The 24,362-nt window shown below is 44.1% G+C and overlaps 1 protein-coding gene across 2 annotated transcripts in view; it reads left to right on the top strand.

Annotated features, from left to right (window-relative positions):
• Window positions 1–24,362, top strand: part of DEPDC7 (DEP domain containing 7) — a 53,303-nt gene that overhangs the window by 6,398 nt on the left and 22,543 nt on the right. For both annotated transcript variants that reach the window (XM_073604472.1, XM_073604473.1), the window contains exons 2-3: window positions 4,616–5,015; window positions 20,894–21,021. In XM_073604472.1, coding sequence (XP_073460573.1) covers window positions 4,616–5,015; window positions 20,894–21,021 — 528 coding nt within the window. The remainder of the gene's footprint in view (window positions 1–4,615; window positions 5,016–20,893; window positions 21,022–24,362) is intronic.

Below are 24,362 nucleotides of genomic sequence, written 5' to 3'. Positions count from 1 at the left end.
CTACAAAGTAGCAAACAGTTACATATTTGCGTTCAATATAACCTTGGTACAGGGGTAATGATGGCAAACATTCAGTGGACCTATGTTGGAAGAGGATTGTCCATACATTGATTGACCTCCCCTAAGAATCTGACCATTTTACCAATATTGGAAATTCAGGATTCTGAGTATGGTTGAATGAATTTGCTATCATTTGTTGTATTTGCCAAAAGTTGGGGCATTTTTTAACATCCTTATTGTACAAGTTGCATTTTATGACCTTTTTATCTACATACTTGATACCTTGCATTTATATTTATGCTTCTCTGTGTACCCACAGAACTACAGGATGAATGCAAAATTTGTCAGGAGGTCCACCACTTGAAATTTTCTTGGGTTGGCAGCTTGTAGGCGCTAACACAGGAAGAACTTGGCCAGGTAGTGTGGTGGCAGAGTATTTGGAGGTCTCCAAGGCAATGCTCTTCTGCCAGAACCAAGCCTTCCCATTGTACTGATCAGCTCCTCAGGTTCTCTCCTTCCAGTTCTTGCAGCTCTCGATACCGAAATCTGTCAAGCGTGCCAAGCAGAAGGGTATTCTGACAGTGGAGGCATCACAGGGCAGATGGACAGCCAAAAGACCAGATGTGGAGATCTGGCCTGGGGGGCTGCAGTTTGCCCAAGTCTGTTCTATGGCACAGACTTTTTTTGTCTTCTGTCATTTTGTGTTCTATAAGCTGGAAGTTAACTTGGCAATTGTCCTGGTTCAGATCCCTTAAGCTCGCCACACCTTACAATCTGATTTTACAACATTCTATGGCCTGCCAAATTGGATAGTAGGTCCATGTATCTGTTTTAGTAAAGTTAGTTTATTGCACTGTCAGATTGTAATGTGTGGGGTGATCCCAAGTATTGCAGTTTAAAGAATTCTGCCTTTTTGCAAAAATTTTATTTGCGAAATGCAAAACTGCATTTATTTTTTTGCTTTTGACACTGCAAAGTATTGGAACTGCGGTCAGTAGATCATGGTTGCAATGCTTTGGCTCCTATAGACTCTTCTCCAGGTCTGTACAGAGGTATATACCTTAAGGTGATAGTAATGGTTCTTTTTTAAAAGTTCCTCTTACCTGCTCTGTGCAATGATTTTGCACAAAGCAGCCCCGATCCTTCTCTTCTGGGGTCCCCCGCTGGCTCCTCCTGCCTTGCTATGGGCACTCCATGCAGGTTTGATTCCGGAGTGCAGCTCTGCACCGCTTTCTACTCCATCACTGGGTTTGATTGACAGCAGCAGGAACCAATGGCTCGTGCTGCTCTGAGATCAGTAAGGTGGGAGAGCAGCAGAGTCATTGCTGAATTGAGATCGAGCTCAGGTAAGTAGTTAGGTGAAGGCAGGGGGGAGCTGCACATAGGGGTTGTTGTGTTTTTTTTTTTTTTTTTTTTTTTTTTTTCTTGCAGAGAATCCATTAAGGTAGACTTTGCAGCCACTTTAAGATACAGGACTGGGGAAAGTATCAATAGATTGTGCGCTAACTTACAGGTCCATTACTCCACTGGAAAGGTATCCAGCCATTCAGTAATATAGCCTGTTTCTTGTATAGATACTTTAACGAGTCTGCAGCTTGCCTGTCCTGTGCAGACCTTTTCATGGTGGTCTCCTGGATTTTGTAAGTATTTATAGTCTTTTATACCTGTAGTAGTTAATTTAGTCTCCTAAATACCACAAGCTGTGCCACGACCATAATACCGGTGTAATCACTTTGAGATTTACTGCTGTGTGTGAATTGACTGCTGTTCTCCTAAGAACAGGGAACTTTAGTATTTCTGCCAGTAAAAATGTCGACTGGTAATATATAGTTGTGGTTTTCAGAAGTACAATGGTTAAGCTAGTAATATTTCATAGCAAGGCGAATGAGGAGAACTTCTAGACTGCAGGCTAAAACCCATTCTGTAGATTTAGTTGGTGAAACCTTCCATGGCTATAAGGGGGCTGATCATTCCCTCCTGCTGTCCCTGCCAGCTTGCTAGTTCCTATATTACTCAGGGCGTTAAAGGGGAAGAGTTGTGTGTTCGCCCCATCCTATGGCTTAGTGTGCAACACATGGGGGAGATTTAGGCCTCCATGTACACTGTTGCTGGTAAATGGACATTCAGAGGCAGTTGGCTGCTTTTTTCAGCTGCCCCTGAACTCATCCAATGTTATCCTATGTGTACATGTACACAGGTTCATTTTGTTGTTGTTTTTAGGCAGTTGCGTTTTATAGGCTTTTCTTCGAAGGCAAAAAAATGAGCTCATATGCCGTAGTTTCTGACGTTTCAGCTGCTAAATGCACTAAATCTCGTTTAGCCGTGTTTTGTTTACAGGCGTTTTTCATTTTTGGCTATTTTGAGGGGGAAATTTTTTTATTTTTTTTATTTTTTTTTCAAATGCAGCAAAACTGACATTTTAAACGTGGGTTACTATCTGTCAAGTTAAATCGTTCAGGAGAGGTTGTAAAAAGGTCCCGTGTACATTAAGCTTAAGGCTCGGTTCACACAGGGGCAGCACGACTCTGGCCGCGACTTTGCGAGGCGACCTGGACACGACCTGAGGGCGACACCACAGCGCGACTTGGGGCGACTTACAAGGCGACTTCAAGTCGCCTCCAGGACAGGCGACTTTCCAGTGGCCAATCAAACAACAATCAGCTCTGAGGGAGGGGGGAGGGAGGGGTTTGCTTGAGAAAACCATCTTCTCTTCCTGTATTGTTGCTTCAGTTAAGACACGATCCGACTTTGGAGGCGACTTCCATTGAAATCAATGGGTACAAGTCGCCTAGAAGTCGGATTGTAGTACAGGAACCTTTTCTGAAGTCGGAGCGACTTCAGTGGTGTACATTAAGACGGCTCTCATTCACTTGAATGGAATTTCTGATGTCAAGCGACTTGGGGCGACTTGAGGTCTGACAAGTCGGATCCCAAGTCGCGGTAGTGTGAACCGGCACTTACTAAAACTGGAGCCCTCTGAATCTGGTGCAACTGTCCATGATAGCCAATCAGTTAAGCTTTGACAATAAAACCTGGAAGCTGATTGGCTTCTATGCACAGCTGCACCAGATTTTGCATTCTCCAATTTTAACAGATCCACCCATTTGGAATTTTTTTTTTTTGCAATTTTTGGGTTCCAGGATAAATTTCCCAAAGTGGCTTTATACATGGGTTTTAGCCAACAGTCCAAAACAAAACTGGTAATTCAATCTGCTATCCAAGGAGTATGTTGAGTTTGTATGACTTAACACCTTATCAAGTAGTTTGCTTAATTTCAAGCAGGCTGATAAAACAAACCGCACACTTTTTAAAGCTCTTAAAACTGTTTGCTGTTCCATATTGTATGGCTTCTCTAATAACTTTCAGTGTAATTATTGTTAAATTGATTACCGTATATACTCGAGTACAAGTCGATCCGAGTATAAGTCGAGGCCCTAATTTACCACGAAAAATGGGAAAAACTTATTGACCCGAGTATGACGAGGGTGAGAAATGCACAGCTACTGTAAGTGGAAAAGAGGGTCAACAATGCCCATTTGCAGCCATAGGTCCCCCGAACTTCAAACTCTGTAGTTAAGGGTTCCTAGATGCCCCCTAGCTGCAGCCAAAATTTGGGGTCTCTGAACCCAAAGGGTCCCGAAATGACAATGCTTCAGATGGACACAGTTGACCGAATTTGGTGCCCCGTATCTTGGGGCAACTTAGTGCTAGGAACCCCAAATTTGGTGTGCAAACCCAGTGGAACTAGCACCATAAAATATCCAAAGCTGGAGTTTCTAGTGCCAGGTGGCCCCGAGATACTGGGCCCCACATATCGGTTCAGAAAATGTCAAGCACTTTTCTGTAGCAGAGAATGACATTTTCCGAACCTAATTTGGGGCCCTGTATCTTGGGGCCACTTGGTGCTAGGAACCCCAGCTTTGGATATGTTATGGTACCAGTTCCACTGGGTTAGCACACCAAATTTGGGGTTCCTAGCACCAAGTGGCCCTGAGATATGGGGCCCAAATTCGGTTTGGAAAATTAAATTTTTTGCTGCAGAAAAGTGCTTGACTCGAGTATAAGTCGAGGGGGGCACTTTCAGCACAAAAAAAGTGCTGAAAAACTCGACTTATACTCGAGTATATACGGTAAACGTTTGTGTATGTGAAGCCTTTTGATTAAAAAAAAAACAAAAAAAAAACAAAAAGCCATGTTGAATACCTAGATCAGGAACATTGCATTGGTAAAATATTCCAACTTTTTTTTTTTTTTATTTATTTTTTAGCACTGGGGTGGGTGGTGTGTGCCAGCAGCAGTCTGACTTCAGGGCTTACAGGTGTGTTGACATGGCATGCTGGGTCTCAAGTTAGGACAGGTGGAAGCTGACCATGCTAGGATACCAAGGGAACTGGCAAGTTCACAAAGTATTTCCTAGTGGTGTAGAGGCATAAGAAGCAACATGTACTAGTTTTTTTATTTTAAAAAAATGCATTCCTTTATCAATTAAGGGTTGCATAAATGGCTTTTTCTCATATAAAACCAAAAAACCCAGATAAAATAGTCCAAAGATGTGGGCACTTTATTATCTGACAAATACAACAAACTGACCTTCTTCTTTTCTTCATCTTGCCAGGTCCCAACCTGAATAACAAACCTTTCCGAGCCACCTACATCTGGAGCAGCATCATCCACGCTCTGCACACTCAGGTGGAGGTGAAGAAGCGGCGGCACCACTTGAAGTCCCACCCGGATTGTTTCATTGGCTCAGACGCTGTGGATGTTATATTTGCTCATCTGGTGCAGCACAAGTACTTTGGCGATGCCGACATCCCGCGTTCCAAGGTTGTGCGGGTGTGCCAGGCTCTTATGGACTGTAAGGTGTTTGAATCCGTATTGAGCACGTGTGTGTTTGGAAAAGAGAAGAAACGCTCAGTGTTTGAGGACAGCAGCTGCAGCCTGTACAGATTCCTCAATGTACCACGTCGCACTACTGGGCAGATTGAAAAGGGCAATGGCCGATGTACACCGCAGAGGTACGAGAGTAAGGTGGTATTGGGCTGTGGGACCTTTTAAGCCTCATGCGCTCAGGGCATCTGTTTAGCCCTTCTGAATGCTGGAACTTCTGGCAGGAGAAAAGCTGCATATTGCACATGCGTTTGAGTATTAATAGATTCCATTGTCTAGAATATTTCACTTATTCTGGCCATTGGAATGCATTAACGCTAAACCACTAGATGCTTTCAATGTTTTTCGGCTCCCCTGAACGTGCTTTTGGTGATTTTTAAAATCCAGTAATACATTCTCTCAACCTACTCTGAACATGCTCATTTTTTTCAGCACTGCTCTAAAAGGTAGTGGATGATGTTCCGGCAGCCTAGATTTACTGCTACTCAGGGGCACTGGGCTTTAACAAAATGGCAGCCCCCAGCAAGAAGAGACTGGAATAATGCTGGAGGCAGTTTACATTGCACAATTTTGTAGCATAATTATCAATGTGGAATGTATGTTCCTTGCTAAAGAACACAATTTTTTATTTTCAGGTTGTGGGTAAAGTTCTGCTTAAAATAGTAGGGAATGGCTAAACATCTGTCAGGGTGGTTGTCCCATTGATTCCCTTAACATCTTTCTTGAAACAAAACCGAACATGGGAAGCCCCCCCTTCAGCTGGCCATAGATTGAAATTCAGCAGGTAGTGTGGCCGCTCCTGCTCAACAGAAGTCGCTAGAACAAGTGACTTCATTCAAATGGAAGAGTCCCTGCTGTTGGCATACAATGTCTCAGCCAGAAGGATTCCTCTGCCCACCTCGTTTGTGTGGATGGAGGAATTTGTTCACTTTTTTTTTTTTTTTTTCCGCATGCTGGCTAAGAGGGGAGGGGAGCGAGAAAAGATCAATCCATAGCCAGCTTTAGTTGTCACTGTACCAGGTGTATCTGTAGGAAGATTACCTTCTCCTGTTCCAAAATTGTCACTAGTTTCTTGACTAGCTGTCCGTTTCCAATCGCTTTCTCTCCCTACGACTATGGTCAGAGGATGAATCGAGTGGGGACATGAGCAGAGATAAAACCAGACCGAGTTCTAACCATTCCATACTCTATCCAAAGTAAAGTTGTACCTGGTTACTATCCTAGGCTCTATATTGTGGCTCTGTAATTCAGTTCTCTAACCCAGTGTTTCTCAACTCCAGTCCTCAAGGCGCCCAAACAGGTCATGTTTTCAGCCTGTCCATTATTTTGCACAGTTGATTTGATTGGTTTCACTGCCTTAGTAATTACCAGGCTTCATCTGAGGGAAATCCTGAAAACATGACCTGTTGGGGCGCCTTAAGGCCTGAAGTTGAATGACCAGATTGCAGCATTCACCTCTTCCACTATATTCCCTTCTGTGACTTTGGGAGAAATTGTGTATTCTATATCTTGTAGTAAGAAAATTCAGGACCTGATCCGGGGGGGCTTGTTAGCTGGATACTGGTCACATAGAACCTGAACAGAGTGGTTGCATTTGAATTTTTTTGAAATTAAGAGAACTGTAACAGACATTTGAGGTTGTGTCTGTGGCTTACATGCATGAGTGTGTGTATAGAATGCATGGTAAAGACCTCAGGTTAGTTTAGCTACATTGAGTGTCTATAGAAGACCCTGAGGCCTATCCTGTTGGTAGTGGAGGATTTGGTACGTTTTGTAGAGAAATCACATTATTTGGCATTAAAGTGCATTAAGGGCCACTTCACACTGCTGCAGTGCGAATTTAGCGCGATTTTGATCCGATTGCGTTGCAAATTTGCATTGCAAATTCTTTGTTCTTGTGATTCTACTGCAAATTTTGCAATCTATGGAGCTGAATTCGCATCGCACACGGATCAAACTTGGACAGGACCCTTTTTGCATGCAGCTTAGATTCGCAACGCATTGATGTGAACGGCACTCATGGGAGAACTATGTTATTAAAATGACTTGCGAATTTGAGCGATCGCACTGGCTCAAATTTGCAGTAGAACCGGCCCTTAAACCCAGAAAATGAAATTTGCAGCATACAGTCTTAGATTTAGTGGCTGCAATTTTTTTCCTTCCACCTTGTGGTCCTGCCTGTAATTTTCCTATCCTAGGGTGACAGCCCTTAAACATCACTTGCTGTACTAAATCTATGGAGTAACAATGTTGTCACACTGACATGACTACAGTAGAGCTTTATTTTTTTTTTTTTAACATGGGGGTTTTTGTAGTTCACTGCTTGGATCAATGTAACTGATACCAGAGCAGCATGGAATGTTATCGGCTCAAAAGAACAGATAGAATGACCCTTTCAGTGGTGTATAATGGAGAAAATGAGCAGGTCGTTAATGAGTTTACATACATTTTTATGCAATCTAACCATGCAGCTAAAAATGCAAGAAAATGCAGTTTAACGGTTACTGTATAGCACAGGTAGGCACTCTTGCTGTTGACCTAGGTCCCATGAGGAACTGAAAACTCCAGGAATGATTTGCAGAGACTTGATGGGACATGTAGTTTCACCACAGGTGCAGTGCCAAGGTTGCCTTCCCCTGATGTACAGATTGGGAAGATCAGGCCAGGTTTGGGGAGATTTTCCTTTCACTTCCTGTCCTGGCGATGCAAATAGTAAGAATTCCCCTCTGACTGCTATCGCCTGAAGGTCTCTTCATAAGATTTTTTTTTTTTTTTTTCCTCACCCTTCCTGGTGACAACTCGGATTATGAATTTCCCATTGTCCCTGTCTTGGTGATGATGGTCACCAAGACAGACTAGAGGGTGACTACCTGGAAAGTACTTCCAAATAAGCAAATAAAAACTTAATGGCTACTAATTCATTCCTATGCTATCCAGATCAACAAAATGTTTTGGCTATACATACTCTCTGCCTTGATGAGCTCCTAAAACAGTTACATTTTCCTCCCAGGAATGTCAGGAATTTCCAAGTTGTTTTATGAAACGATGCAACTTTTTTACGGTCTCCAGACTTCAAATCAAAATTTTCATTGAGTTGTATGTAAATTGGCAGTCAGCCAGTCACGTGATGCTGTCGGTTCCATAATGAAGCTTTATTATATATTTTACTTTACAAGGGTGGTGATTGCTACCGCAAATGTCATAATTACAATTCTAATTTTCCTGCAGGCATAAAGAGGCCAGCTGTTCTTTGTATTGAGCCAGAAGTTCCTTCTGTGCCCTTCTGATTTTAATTTAATGTTTTTCCTAGTGCTGCCTCCATTTGTATTCAGTGAGCATGTCTGTGGCCATCTAGGTCACTTGTTGGACAGGAGTATGGCAGGTGGTGAGGTTTAGCCATGAATAGGGAGAAAGTGCTTACTGGTAACAAAGTCAAACTAAATCAGAGGGGCACAGATGAGACTTTTCAGGCTAATAAAAGGAGGGCTACAACAAATTTTCATAATTGATTAGTTGGCAGATTTATTTTGATTTAATAAAAACCTTAAATGTATTCTTGAATATCTCTATGCAGTGGTAAATATAAACAACCAGCTATATGGTTAGGGAACAAAATAGAGGTTAAATCTGGTACAGAGCAGCCCCGATCCCCTTCTGTCCCCCACTGGTGCTTCTGGCGCCTCCTGCCTTCAGAGTGCCCCATAGCAAGGTAAAAAAATCTTCTGCCTTTTTTTAGAATCCCGTATGTATGTTCCCCCCTCGTCTTCCAGGACAGCTACTTGAGATGATTGGCCCCGCCTTCTACAGGAAACACAAACCAGACACAATTTAAAAGGCCCCTCCCTTTCCCCTGACCCTCAGTTGTTTTGTGTTTCCATACCTCCAGAAGTACGCACCGTCATGTTTGTTTCTTTTGTTTGGTCTGGTGACTGTGGTCGGCGGACCCCCCCTTGTTCAGATTACTCAGACCAGTTGTGGCCAGGTCTGCAGTATTTTCTGCTGTTTCAGCAGTCTGAGAAGGGTTCCCCGTGTTTTTCTGGTGGTTACTTGCATTAAGGAATCTTCTGCAACTTCCACCCCCCCCCCCCAGCCGCCACCTTGGTACACCCAGAGAGCGCTTCCTTGTGTCCTTTTTCAGTTTTGTGTCTACCAAGATGGCGGCGAGTGCACTTCCTGCCTCGCCGCCAGGAGTGATGTCACACACTTCCGGATGCCGAGCCTCTTCATGTTTGAAAAGGACTGGCTCAGGCACACATTCTGCTGGGGATGTTTTGCTGGCTGTACAGCAAACAGACAGCATCCAAGCTCATTACAACGCTCTCCTATCTGGTCCTTCTCATCATGGAGGTTAAGGACACCCCTGTGGACGGTGCACCCGCTCTATCTGATCCAGCGGCTGCAACCGGGTCCTGTTACCCCTAAGGTTAGTACTTCTCCGCTGAGAGATTGTATATCCATGGGCAAATGTTTTAGAAAGTGTAATTTTTTGTATGCCTTTCTTATTGTGGTTTCTTTTTTCTAGGTTGACAAACCTGTGAAAAGAAAATGTGGAAATTGTAGATCCAAGCTTCCTGATAGCTGTAGGAAACTTATGTGAGACATGTATTTCTTCAGTGGCAGGGGCTGAGTCTGCTTCTAACCTAAAGGAATTTGTGGTTTCCATGAAGGAGGTAGTTTCCTCCTTTCAAGCCTTTAATGATAGGTTAGCTGGGTTGGGCCCTTCCACATCTGTAGCAGTGACAGTACCCCAGGTTTCTTCGGGCTCTTCAAGATCTCTACCCCCTTTGGTGTCAGAGACCATTGGTTCTTGTGCAGTCTCTGATCCAGAGGGGGAGAACTCCGATTGCTCATCTGACGAGGAATCAGTGTCAGAGATGGAGGAAACTGTTAATACGGCTAGATACCAATTTCCAGTCGAAGATCTTGAACTGTTAAAAGCAGTTTTTACTTCTGAACAGATTGCAAAAATCTCAATCGGTTCAGGATAGAATGTATGGGGGTCTTCAGGGGCGTAAGCCTAAGCATTTTCTGATACACCAGTCACTTAAAGATATGGTCCTGTCAGAATGGAAAGATCCTGAGAAAAGGTTCCAGTCCAGAGGGCATAAGAGGAGATTTCCCTTTCAGTCTGACATTGAAGAGATGTTTTTCAAGTGTCCCAGACTGGATGCTCCTATGTCTCAAGTGTCTAAGAAATCTGATCTTTCATTTGAAGACTCTGGGGTTCTTAAGGACCAGATGGATAGGAAAGCTGACTCTGCTCCGTAAGGCCTGGGAGGCTTCAGCCTTCTCTGGGGCCAGCCCTGGCATCCACCTGCTTAGCTAGAAATCTAGATGTTTGGGTCCAGAGGCTAGATGACCTGGTCTCCACTGACACGCCTGTAGAAGAGATCAAAGAATCTCTCCCCCTGATTGCCAAATTAGTGGCCTTCTTGGCAGACTCGGTTAGATCAGTGGCCAAAACGTCAGCCTTGATCAATTGCTCTAGACGGGCAATCTGGTTGAAATCCTGGGACGGGGATCTGACCTACAAAAATAAAATTTGCGGTATTCCCTTTGAAGGCAAACTATTTGTTTAGTTCGGCTTTAGAGGAAGTACTTGCTTGGTCCTCGGAAAAGGGTAAACGTTTCCCATCTCAGAAGGTTAAGCCTCAAAGTAAGAGGCCCTTTCGTAGTTTTCGGGCAAAGCTAACTTCAAACCAGTGGATCAGCAGGCAAAAAAAAATGGTTGTTTATCAAAGACAAAGCTAAAGGGTCTCTTTACTCCTTCAACCCAGGCAAAAAGCTCTGTGATGCCAGGTCAGCGGTAGGAGAAAGGCAGACCTCCTTTTCAAGGAGGAATGGGCAAAGATAACAGAAAATCCTTTTGTTCTCAAGGTCATAAGAGGGTTTCAGGTTGGAATTTAATCTCCCTCCTCCCCAGAGGTTTTTTCTCACTCATCTGCCGAGAGACCAAGATAAACGGTAGGGCACGATAAGTCTGATTTGTCTTTGGAAATCAGAAGGGTTTATTGAAATATAAGAGGGGGGGGGGGGGGTTGGGGGTGGGTGCTGCGCTAACCAGAAAAAAAAGCTGTAAATCTCCGTCTGTGAGAGATAGAGATATCTCTCTATCTCTCTCTATCTCCTGAATACCCATAACACATAAAATCGCATAATGAATAAATCGCATAAATATGTGTTGACACTAAAAAAACTAAAGAAATCGTGATAATCAACATCATGTGTTAGTAAAAAATGTGTAAAGGCTTCTACATGTGAATATCTCTAACATACATTAAATACATATAAAATGAGTGAAAAATAGAAATCAAAAACATATCCTTATAGATAGTCCAAAATGTATAGAGTGCCAGTGCTTTAAGGTGATCTAGATATCTCTATTCAGACAAATCAATCCAAAGCAATAAATAATAAATAGTATAAATAAATAACATAATAAAATGTCCCAACAATGGTGATTTTAGAATATTGTGCTGGCCTGCGATAAAATGGTAAATGACATGCCAGTAAGTGCAGCAAACTTAAAGTGCCAGTGTAAAAGTCATTTAAGGTGCAGAAACAGATTCTGGTGTTTTCAATAGGACAACAGTGGGGTGTCTGGGATGCAATTTACTCTGTGTCCTCTTCGTGCATAAAACACTAATGTAAGTAGTGGCCCCTTACCTAGCGGTGCTAGGTCAACCGCAAGAATTGTAGCTAAACCGCCAGGTCCTGAGCCTCAATCACGTCCCTATATCCATGCTTGCCGGTGTTGAGTAATCCAAATGGCTATGGTCCTAGCTGGGGTCCTGGACCAGCGTTGGTCCTAGCTCAGCCTCCACATCTCAGGTGTGTGTGTGTGTGTGTGTGTGTGTGTGTGTGTACAGGACAAAGGTACTTGATAGTGAAGTATGTTTTAACCAGATAGCGCTTTATTTAGAATCTTAAGCAGATGTACTCACAAAAACTGTGCAGAGCAAGCCTTTCTCCTACGAGCAGCGAGCTCGTTCTGTATCCAGCAATGTGAAAAAGCCTATTCTGTCCCTACGCGTGACGTCACTCATTTTATATGTATTTAATGTATGTTAGAGATATTCACATGTAGAAGCCTTTACACATTTTTTACTAACACATGATGTTGATTATCACGATTTCTTTAGTTTTTTTTTTTAGTGTCAACACATATTTATGCGATTTATTCATTTATTATGCGATTTTATGTGTTATGGGTATTCAGGATATATAAATTGATCAGACGGAGATTTACAGCTTTTTTTTCTGGTTAGCGCAGCACCCCCCCCCCCTCTTATATTTCAGTTTTACTTTGGGTTTATGCTTGGCCCTTTTCTCGGTGCGTGCAGCTGCCCAGTCGCATACGTGCGTTTCACCTTTTTTCTGAGTTTTTGTTCTTTTATTTTTCTTTTTCCAATTTGGGTAGCGCAGGAATATTCTTACTACAGAAGGGTTTATTTCCCCTGTTCCGGAGGATCAAAAATTCCAAGCATTTTATCCCCATGTTTTCCTGGTAAAGGCATCGGGAGGATTTCGGATGGTCATCAATCTGAGCCTCCTAAACAGTTTCCTGGTTTACAGGCGTTTCCGGATGGAAGGCATTAATTCACTCATCTGTTATTGCCAGAGGTATTCATGGTGACCCTGGATCTTCAGGATGCTTGCCTTCATGTTCCAATATACCAGGATCATCAGGCTCTGGTTCCCTACCAGAATTGTCTATTTTTGGGCTACCTGATAGACTCAGTCGCCCAAAGAATCTTCTTACTGGAAGAGAAGATCTCCAAGATCCTCCTTTCTGTGCAGAAATTCAGGTGCAATCCCCAGGCATCCCTGCATCAGATAATGCAGCTGTTGGGCTTGATGACTGCAGCAATTCCGGGAGTGCCCTGGGCCCAATTACATTCCAGATCCCTACAGGCGTTTCTTCTGCGCTATTGGGATCGCAGAAAGGCCTCTCTAGACCAGGTTGTGTGGCTTCCAGGAGAAGATTCTCTCAATCTCTCCTGGTGGGTCCGACTGGAGCACCTGCAGGTAGGGAAGGCTTGGGCCCAGCATTTCCCGGTAAAGATTACCACAAACGCCAGCTTGTGGGGTTGGGGGGTGCCAGCTTGTGTGATTGGCAGGCTCAGGGTGCCTGGCAGCCAGAAGAGGCAGTCCAATCCTCAAACTACAGGGAACTGTTAGCAGTAGGAAAAGCTTTAATCACTTTGAAAACCATGGTTCATGCAAAGGACATGTTGATTTTTTTCGGACAATGCCACGACAGTGGCTTACCTCAACAAGCAGGGGGGTGCTCGCTCAGACAGCTTTGCTAGGGTTGAGTCAGGAGATACTTTCCTGGGCAGAGGACAATGTTTCCTCAATCAGGGCAGTCCACATCAGTGGGTAGGCAAATATACTGGCAAATTATCTGAGCAGAGTAACTCGCTTCCAGCAGTTGGGAGCTGAACCAGGAAATCTTCCGGGAGTTAGTGGTCAGGTTGGGAATGCCCAAAGTGGATCTGTTTGCTTCCACCCACAACAGGAAGCTTTCAGCTTATTTTTCTCTGGAGAGAGAAGCAAAGTCTCTAGGGACAGATGCACTCTTTTCAGTGGAATTTTCCTCTGGCCTACACTTTTCCTCCAATTCCGCTATTGCCTCTGGTGCTCCGAAAGATCGTGCAGGATCAAGCAGAAGTGATTCTGATTTCCCCATGGTGGCCCAGGAGGTGTTGGTTCTCCGCACTAAGAGCACTCTCGGTAGATTCCCCCTGGCCCCTGCCAGAGAGAAGAGACCTACTCCAAGGGCCAATGCTAAATCCAAACCCTCGGATTTACCGTCCTGTGGCTTGGAGTCTGAGCGGCGCATCCTACAATTGAAAGGATGTTCAGCTAAGGTTATTGAGACTATTCTAGACAGCCATAAATTAGTCACAAGGAAGATTTATGGCAAAGTTTGGAGGACCTTTGTAGCCTGGCAAAAAAGGGCTGGGTAGACTCGTGTGTGGGTTTTTTTTTTTTTTTTTTTTTTTTTTTTTTTTTTTTTTTATTCCCTATGTTCTGGACTTTTTACAGAGGGGAGTGGAAAAGGGGCTTGCTGTCAGCACTTTTAGGGTTCAGGTTCCTGCCCATCTCTGTTGATGGAGAAAAGACTGACGGAGGAGCCTTTAAGAGATTCCTCCTAGCTAGGGCTAGAAGTACACCCAGAGTAGTCAAGCAGGTTCCCCCTTGGGATTTGTCGTTGGTATTGAACGCCGTTACCAGACCCCCTTTTGAGCCACTGCGTGACTCCTCTTTAAAATGAGTCACCCTAAAGATGGTTTTCCTTTTGGCGATAACTTCTGGGAGAAGGGTCTTTGATTTAGGTTCTTTCTCGTGTAAAGATACTTTCTTAAGGATTTTAGACAGAGTAGTGATCAGGCCTGACCCTTTGTATTTGCCCAAAGTTTCGTCTGACTTCCACAGATCCCAGGAAGTAGTTCTTCCTAGCTTTTGTTCCTCCCCCAGGAATCCTGAGGAAGAAGGGTTCGTTTTTTTAGATGTAAGAAGTTGTCTTCTACATTACTTGGAGGTAACTAGTGAATTTAGGAAAGATTCCTAACTACTGATTACTTTTAGTGGCCCAGGTTCCATTTCCAGATGGATTAGAAAACCTATATGTGAGGCCTACAAATCTTCAGGACAATCCCCTCCTTTTCAGAGTTAGGGCTCACTCTACTAGGTCACTAGCTGCCTCTTGGCCAGAAAGAGCGGGTGCATCATGGGAAGATATTTCCAAAGCTACTGTCTGTGCCTCCTCTCATGCATTATAGAGTCCAGGTGCTCTCCAGCCAGGACCTCTCCTTTGGAGGGAAAGTACTTCAGGCTGTTGTCCCTCCCTAAGGTATAGATCTTGCTTATCCTCTCAAGTAGCTGTCCTGGAAGATGAGTGTGGGGGAAACCCCCGTTTAGACTTGCCGGTAACGGTATTTCCAGGAATCTTCCAGGACAGCGTCTATATTCCCACCCTATTCTTGTTTCACTGGTCCCCTTATTTTAACCTGGTGGTGGTGTATTTGCGTCTGTTATTCCTCTTCTGCGTTTACTTCATCTTCATACAACTGAGGGTCAGGGGAAAGCGAGGGGCCTTTTAAATGGTCTGATTTGTGTTTCCTGTAGAAACTGTTCTACTGTTACTGGTAGGTCTAATGGGTTTTTTTTTTGCCCCCCCCCCCCCCTGCTAAGTGCCTCTAATACCTAGCCTCTTGCTATGGGGGCACTCAAGCAGGCTCACTCCAGAGCCATGCTCCTGTGAATGGACCTTGTCTATTCACACAGTGGCTCGGCACAGCCCCCCATCTCTCCTCATTGGTTCACTGGCTGATAGTTCCTGCTGCTGTGTGAGCCAATGAAGAGAGACCCGGGAGAACAGCTGCACATCGCTAGATCAAGATGGGGCTGAGAGGATGGGGGGGGGGGGTTTTCACCTTAATGCATTAGGGTAAAGCCTTCTGCCTTTAGAACCACTTTAAATTGCTTCCCTCTCCTGTCCAGGACTGTCTCACGAGACATTGCTCCTCACACATTCACAAGTTTTCAGGCACTTACTAACATGTACAGATGGTGTGCTGCACTGTGTATTCTGATATGTATGGACAGTGTACTGAGCTGTATGTGTGCTGCACTGTGTATACTGACGCGTATGGACAGTGTACTGAGCTGTATGTGTGCTGCACTGTGTATACTGACACGTATGGACAGTGTACTGAGCTGTATGTGTGCTGCACTGTGTATACTGACATGTATGGACAGTGTACTGAGCTGTATGTGTGCTGCACTGTGTATACTGACATGTATGGACGGTGTACTGAGCTGTATGTGCATTGCACTATTTTCTGATGTGTAAACAACTAAGGGTCCTTTCACACAGGACAGATTCATGATCCGCCCCGTGAACATCCGCTTGCTCAGCGGGGATCGCTCCATGATCCCCGCTGAGCCGGCGGATGACAGGGCGGTCCCTGCACACTGTGCAGGGACCGCCCTGTCAGATCTCCGCTCTCCCCTATGGGGGATTGGATGAACACGGACAGTCTGTCCGTGTTCATCCGATTCGCTCTGCAGACGGATAAAAAAATAGGATTTTCCTCCGTCTGCAGAATCGGACCATAGCGGGGACAAAATGATATCGGCGGATGTTCATCCGCTGACACCCGCTATCCCATAGGGATGCATGTATGTCCGTAATTCATACGAAAACGGATAGATGAAATACGGACATACTGTCATGTGTGAAAGGGGCCTAATGCATTCTGTATGCAAGCCAACTAATCGGCTGACCAACTAATCAATTATGAAAATAGTTGATGACTTTATAATGGATTATGTCGACTAGTTTCAGCCCTATATAAAAGTAATGGCATGCATCCTATGTCTGCTCTTTGTAAAGACCCCACTGATTACCTGTACTTCTCTCCTTCTTCTTTTTTTTTTTTTTTTTTTTGCTGATCTTTTTCACCGCTTGACGTCTATAAACCAAGCCACATGACTCCTCCTCCTGAGCTGTGACGCTCACTGCTAGAATTGTATTTTGGTCTGTCCTGTCTTGTATTGATCTAGCCAGTTGAGGCAGTTCTACTGGTAGGCTCATAGCCTGAGGTTTGTTAGTATTCATGTTGTACAAACTGGATAATTCTAGGTATGTTGAATGATGGCTTCTCTCTAAGTTGGACAATTTGTCAATAGCTTAAATTCTTGGTAACAAGCTGTACGGTTTTTGTGTAGTGTAAACAAAGCGCACTTTGTTTTTATTCCATTGCGATATCAGATGGTATGCACTCCAGCAGTGGAGATCAAAACGGGTTTCCGGTATCGTGAGCCTCTTGTTGCCAATCTTAAATCTGTGAGGTGGACTACAAGCCCCCAATTTAAATGGCTGAGGTGCCTTCACTTCCTGGCCTGTGGAGGCAACCAGAGAGATTCTCGTCACCAGACTGTTATTCCAATTAGACTTCCCCTTTTATCCCTGGTCTGACAACTCCCAAATTTTGGATTTTCCCTCACTTTGTCAGGGTGGATTTGATTTAACCACTTCAGCCCCGGAAGGATTTACCCCCTTCCTGACCAGAGCACTATTTGCGATTCGGCACTGCGTCTCTTTAACTGACAATAGCGTGGTCGTGCGACGTTTTACCCGAACAAAATTGACGTCCTTTTTTTTTCCACAAATAGAGCTTTCTTTTGGTGGTACTTGATCGCTTCTGCGGTTTTTATTTTTTGCGCTATAAACAAAAAATAGCGACCATTTTGAAAAAACACAACTTTTTGCTATAATACCCCCATAAATATATATATATATATATAAAAAAAAAAATGTTTTTCCCTCAGTTTAGGCCGATATGTATTCTTCTACATATTTTTGGTTAAAAAGTGTTCCCTGGGAGGTGATTCTAACTGTAGGGGGAGGGGACTGACCTGGAGGAAGTGATGGATCGTGGTTCCTAGCTAATAGGAACACACGATCTGTCACTTCTGTCGGAATAGGGAAGTGTGTGTTTGCACACTCTTGTCCCTGTTCTGTCTCTCCTGCTCACGATCGCTCATGGCCGGCGGTCATCACGTCCGTCGGCCACGAGCATCGGCGCCCCCGCTGTGCAGCGGGCGCATGCTATCCTGACCCCCGCGAGCCGCCTTATAGCTACTACGGCTCTCCCAGGGGAGCCAACGGTTGGTCGGGAAGCAGTTGAATCACAATTTAAATCGCTAGTAAAATGGCTTGATTTAAATCATAATTTTTAAAGGGCAACTGTCATCTGACCCACAGCAGCTCCTCCCTCCTTTGACCCGCTGTTGACACCCGACAGTCCCATTCACTGGACCTGGTGGCAGCAGGTGAGTGGATGCCTGCTAACAGGTGCCGCCATGATGGATCTGAAATGACAGGTGCTATTTAAATGTAAGGGCTTATTCTTGCTTGTAGTTAGGATCTTTAATATTTGCAAACAAAATAAAGGTTTCCTATTTAGAAAAGGCTGTCAGGTTAGTAAAACAGCGATATCGGAACCGATTTCAATAATTCAGTTTGTAGTGTACATAGCAAAACCATGTGATAAAGAAATATTCCTGAACTTTGTTTTATCTCATGGTTACTGTAAAATTGTGTGAGTGCATCAATGCAGTGCATGTTATCTCCGCTTGCAGAGCTTGGATTCATTGATTGAGTTTACAAAAAATGTAAGTATTGCAGAATATAAAGCTTCATGCTACATAACTAAACTCCATTTCATGCTGAATAAACTAAATTATTAATATATCTTAAATAGAAAACCATCTTTGGATAGATTTTCACTCCAAAAGCATTTTATTCAAATTTGATAAAAATCAAATCTATTTTTTTTAATCAAAAAAATATATACTATACAGTCTCCATTGCCACCAGAACAAAAAGTAGGGTGGATATGAAATCAATGTTTTAACAAAAAAATAAATTATATATGTGTGTGTGTGTGTTAACATTGATTTCATATCCACCCTACTTTTTGTTCTGGTGGCAATGGTTACTAAGACAAACCGAGCAGGTTTCCCCACTATGAGCATGGACCACAATAAAATCCAGGGCCACATATAACCCCTTTTCACTTATTTTGCAGCCCTTTAAAACCTTTCAGATGTCATGTGTGTGTTTGGTTTTTTTTTTTTGTTTGTTTTTCTCCCTGTCCCGTATATGAAATGTCTAGAACATGTCCAGTCTCTGAACATCTTCTGTAGTATGCAGTCTCTTACCATCTCCTTTTCAATAACTGCAGTCTGACTGCTTTCTGTAGCATTACATTTACTGATTGTTTTGAGTGGCCCTTTGGCGATGTCACCTGATGCCCCCTACATCAGTTGACCACCACTGTATTAGAACCTTCTCCACTCTATCCAAAGCTTTAGCTTTTACGGGAATTAAATATGATGGGTTACCCATTAACAGATTAGTTCAACTCCCATATTTAGGGTTTGGCACATTACTCCTCATCGTGCCCCACTGTGACAGAGGGCAGGGGAATCCTTTCCCCGCACCTGCTGTCAGATTTTAAAAACAGCCCACACAGCCACGTCATTTAATCATTGATCTGTGAATGAATAATCTACTAATCCCGTCTGCTACCATGACGGGCGGCTTGTAGTTCTCAATGAACTATTAGGTTTATTGGCACCCTCGTAGTTCACTTCCTGTAGCCCATCATAGATGGATTGCATCTCAGCCCATTCAGCAGGGACTGGCCGAGATTCCATCTATGTATGTGCAGGCTGATTGTACACAAATCCATCAATCAACTTTGGTACAACCAGCAATTTTTACTTCCACATGTGGTGGAGGGAATAAAAATCCATCTATGGTTGTCTAACTTGACTGTCTGCCCCTTGGAGTTACAGGCAGACAGATTTTAGGAGTTTTTCGCAGGACACTGCAATTCTTTGCTGGCTTCATGGTAAAAAATATGCACTTTACCTGCAAAATCATGTGCATTTATTTAAATTTTTTTGCAAAAAGTGAACTTCTTTTTAAAGGGAGGGTGAAGGGTACTGTCGTGGTGCTCACCTGTGGAGGCATGTCAGTATTACGCGGTACTGGGAGCTGATGTGGTAAATAACGCTGGGTGTTCTCTAACCTGGACTGGTGCTGGATCAGAGGAGGAAAGTCCACTTTTTACTGGGCATCTTTATTTTGAAGTAGATTTCCTAAGAACCAATTTTTTATTTTATATAACCTTTAAAAACGAAACCAATTGAAATACTTAGACTAGTTGATGCATGAAAGCAATGCAAAGGTCATCTCCTGCTTTGTTTGTAGAACAAATATCAAATATTTTACTCATCAAGGGTAATCTTTTTTTTTGTATCTTAAGCTGTATTGGGTTTTTCCCGTTGAAGGAAATGGTGGAAGTGATGCCCATAGCATTTCACCTGCCCCCCTTGTAATTGGGTGAGCTGAAACAGAATAAAGGGTCGTAGATTTATTTTTCTATTGTATTTGAAGCGAACTTAAAATGGAACTAAACCCTCCTATCCTTTACAGTCAAGGAAGCCGCCATCTTGGCCTTTTTGATCTGCAGTTGCTGTGGTGCTGCAAATGTGATCGACTATGACACTAGCCATTTGATGGCTTGACCATTCCAAGGGCTAACCTAAGCACACTAATAACTGTTTATTCTCACTCAAGGCATGATTAAATCAGTGAGGCGATTTTTTTTTTTTTTTTTTTTTTTTTTTTTTTTTTTTTTTTTTCCCCTTTTTAAATTCACCCTATGCTGGGAAAATGAGGGCTGCTTATGCTGGCCTCTCCTATAAAAAAAAAAAAAAAAAAAAAAAAAAATTGCTAGTTTGCTGGCTGCCATGCTGAACTGCTTGCTTTTAAAGTGGAACTAAAAGTCCTGATACTTGGCCATAACGGTCCATCCCACTCCGGTATCTTGTACCTAGTTTCTTCCATGTGTCAGGCTGTGGCTCTTCATTGACTGATGTGGAATGTCCTCCCTGTATAGGAGTTTGGTTGTAACAGGGGAAAAGCGCTGTACTAGAACGCAAATTGATCTGCACTTGCTCTGCTCATTGCACATTCCAAAGACGACTTGCTTGCAGGTAGGCCTTTTTTTTTTTTTTTTTTTTATTGCAGAAAAGACATTGCATATCTCTTCTGCAGTAAAGAGCTGCCTGCTCAGTCTTTTAAATCTGGGACTTTAGTTCCCCCTTTAACTTGAGTCACGAGTACTTTTTTATTTTATCTGTTTTTTTTTTTTTATGGCCAGAGATGGGCTTTGCGATTTTGATTTTGCTAAAGCCAGATTTTAGACTCTCACCTAGACTTTTTTTTTTAGATCCACCGTAACACAAAAGCCCTTGTAGGACTTGATTGCCCAGCCTGCTGAAAGACTCAGTGCCTGGAATATAGCAGCTGTCATAAATACTGTACCCTGTTCATTTCCAGCAACTCGCTCACGGACTGTGTATAAATGCCATGTGACCTTGCTGTATTGTTGACTAACCTGTAATCTGTCACTGGCAGGCATGAACAGGCTCCTTTCCAGTCCGCTCCTCTGCAGTCACAGAGCCTGGAAGATCTCTGGGATAACCTCAGTCTGACACCTGCTGACCCAGCGCAGATGAATCTCCCCATAGACCTACCTCCCAAAGGTAAGAATGCATGGGATGCTGAAACAGTGCTTTGGGGCACACTTAAGCCCAACTCTAGCAGAAAAAAATTTAGTTGTGGACAAAGGGACTTGGATATATTATAGAGTTTTTTTTTTTATGAAACAGCTTTAGTGTAGTTCTACTTTATGTGGTGTTTGCATTACCTTGTAATGTTGGTATCACATGTTGTCGTGTCTGATTCCCCTATGTCCATGTATTCCTTCACCTAGTTTGTCCCTGTTCGCTAAAGGGGCAGGCAGTTTCTTGTTCCGGGTCACACAGCGTCCAGTCCATGTGTTGCATCACAAATGTGGGAGTGCTAACATGTTAAAAGCACATCTCTTCCAGCATGGTGAGCTTTCAGAATGCTCTGCCAGTTTGTGCCTCTGGATCTAGTTTTGATTTGGCTCTTACCTGCACCAGTACTAGATTGAGACCCAGTGATTGTGGGATATGTAGTTTCTGCAAAGAAAGTGTCAGTTCTTGGACTACACACAGGCCACGAGGTAATCTGTGCAGTGCCATGCCTCTTTGAACACAAACAGACTTTGGATATTGAGATGTGGCGATTTACTCTACTAGTTATGGTGCACAGGCCAACAAATGACAGCATGAAACTACAATTGCACATCTTATGCAGGTAAATAAAACTCTGTACATGTAGGAAGGTTTATATACCTTAAAATGGTTTGTAAACCCTTACATATAGCCAGTGAAGTGACTTGTTCCCTTGTTTTTCTTTCTCGTACATCACGGGACACAGCCTCAGTAATCACTGATGGGTTATGTAGTATCACAAGGTGATTGGACACTGGTCACACCCTTGACAGGAAGTTCAACCCCCTATATAACCCCTCCCCTTACTGGGGATACCTCAGTTTTTTTCGCCAGTGTCTTAGGTGTTGGTCACAAATAGATATGCTGTGCTGAGCTCCAAAGGGTATCCTATACTGGGGCAAGCCATGCAACCGGATCTATTCAAAGTGCTTTTTCAGGCCAAATTGGATGGTACCCGGACCTCGTGTCTGAAGAAACGAGGTTTTACCTGTAACGCTTCTCTTTTTAGAGAGCTGGACCCTGGGACCCAGTATTTGTTTTTTTTTCAGCCATATCCCTGGCAGGGTGCTTTACGGGGCCATAACTGCGGATCCTCCTATTCAAGGGGGCCCCAGTCTCTGAAGGTTTCTCAAACTGAACCCACCAGAGGTGAAGATTGGGTCTGTTATACAGAACTCTGCAGCTGGATAAGGTAAGGGAGATTCCGCAAGGATTTTTTAATTCTAGCAGGTATTCTCCTTTAAGTAAATGTATGCTATGCCTATTGTCGCCACTGGGGGCTGCCAAGAACACATACCTTGTCATGCTTGTCTATCTGTCTCAGTGTCCACGCTGCACGCTTCTCCAGCCAGCTCCAGGTAGGATGGGTTGGGGGGCTCTCTCCTTAGGGATGATTCCTCCCATGATTTAGGGGGGCCGTGTGGTCTGAATAGATAGCGGTAATTACCGCTCCACCGCCACCGCTGCTGCCGCGCTACTGGCGTTCTCAGCGGATTCCCCATCCACCGGCCTTCTCTCTCCTCCACCCCAGCCTCCACTCCATGTTTGGCCTGAGGATTGGAGCCTTGGCTCGCGCGGGAGGGGGAGCGTTGGCGCGACGTTCGGCGTGATTAGCCGCCCACATCGCTGGCTATACAGGCTATAAAGTGCACTCTTTTTTCAGATGCACACAGCCTATGGAGGGACAGAGCTAACAGTCAAATGTGAGGTGGGACACAGGCATTCTCCCAGGCAGCATTAACTTTAAAACACTGGACTGGGCATTGGTAGCAGCGGCAGTTGCTGAACTACATCGCTCAGCAGTCAGTGTTTTGGTGATGCCTCCACCTTGTTGCTTTGCACTATGGGTAGAAGAGGTACAGGTACCCCGAAAACCAGAGGCTCTAGGGGATCTCCCTCAGGCTCTGAGGACCCCCCGTCTGCAGCACCCCCCCCCCCATCCCCCCCTGTGGGACCTGGGATGGCTGGCCAGGGTGAGCCGTCGGGGTCAGGGGCTGCATCTGCTTCTGGCACTTCAGCCCCTGTATACATTACACAGGAGGTTTTTTCCTCAACCATTAATGGACTAGAGGAAAGACTAATGGCCTTAAATGCGTCTTCACTCAGTGGAAGATAACGCACTAGGTCTCCCTCCGTTACCCAGGACTCTCAAGCTGAGGAACTCTGGGCAAAAAGGAGAGGAATCCCTCTCAGAGGATCGGAATGGGACTGATGATTCCTCTTCTGAGGAATCAAGTGGAGAGGGACCCTCTTCAGCTTCTCAGGATGAGAAGGTGCTAGTTCAGATCCTTGCTGGATTGGTCCGCTCCACATTTAAGTTGCCCGTATCTGAGTCAGTTAAAGAACCCTCCTCTTCTTTGGGTTCACGGAAGCCTCCTCAAACACATACTTTTCCTGTTCATAATTTACTGGAAAAGCTCATTTATTCTGAGTGGGATCACCCAGATAAACAATTTTTTTTTTACGCCTAAAAAGTTTTCAACACTTTATCCTATGGAGGAAAAATTTCGAAAAATGTGGGGTATACCGGCAGTTGACGCCGCCATATCCTCCGTAAATAAATGTCTGACTTGTCCTGTTGACAATGCTCAGATGCTTAGGGATCCAACTGATAAAAAAATGGAATTCCTGTTAAAAAATATTTTTTCCTTAGCAGGTTCAGTGGCTCAACCTGCAGTGGCAGCAATTTGAGTCTGTCAATACTTGAGAGACCATGTTAAGCAGGTCCTCAAAGTTCTACCTGAACAGCAGGCCCAGGGGTTGGCTAACCTTCCAGCTGCTTTATGTTTGCATCAACAGCAAATCAGAGATTCTATCATCCAAACCTCTCGCCTTTCGCTTGGGTTGGTGCATATGCGTAGAATCTTATGGTTGAAAAATTGGTCAGCCGAATCGCCATGTAAAAAGCTTCTGGCTGGATTTCCATTTCATGGTGCAAGGCTGTTTGGAGAGGATTTGGACAATTATATCCAAAAGATCTCTAGTGGGAAAAGCGCACTCTTACCAGTTAAGAAAAGGAGCAAACGTCTTTTAAACGGGCGCTTTCCCCGGTGCCAGGAGCATCAGCCTCCAAGCAGTCGCGACAGCCTCCCCCGTCAGACTCAAGGAATACATTTCAGAGTCGATCCCAGGGACAAAGTCCTGGGGGAAGAAGCCTACTAGACAAGACACTAAAGCCTCTTTATGAAGGAGCGCCCCCGCTCGCTCGGGTGGGGGGGGAAGACTGCTACAATTCTCAAAGCTCTGGCAGGAAGATTTCCAGGACAAATGGGTAATCTCCACGG

Source organism: Aquarana catesbeiana, linkage group LG11 (genome assembly GCF_042186555.1).
Source record: "Aquarana catesbeiana isolate 2022-GZ linkage group LG11, ASM4218655v1, whole genome shotgun sequence".
Classification (NCBI taxonomy): Eukaryota; Metazoa; Chordata; class Amphibia; order Anura; family Ranidae; genus Aquarana; species Aquarana catesbeiana.
This window is presented reverse-complemented; position numbering and strand designations above follow the sequence as displayed.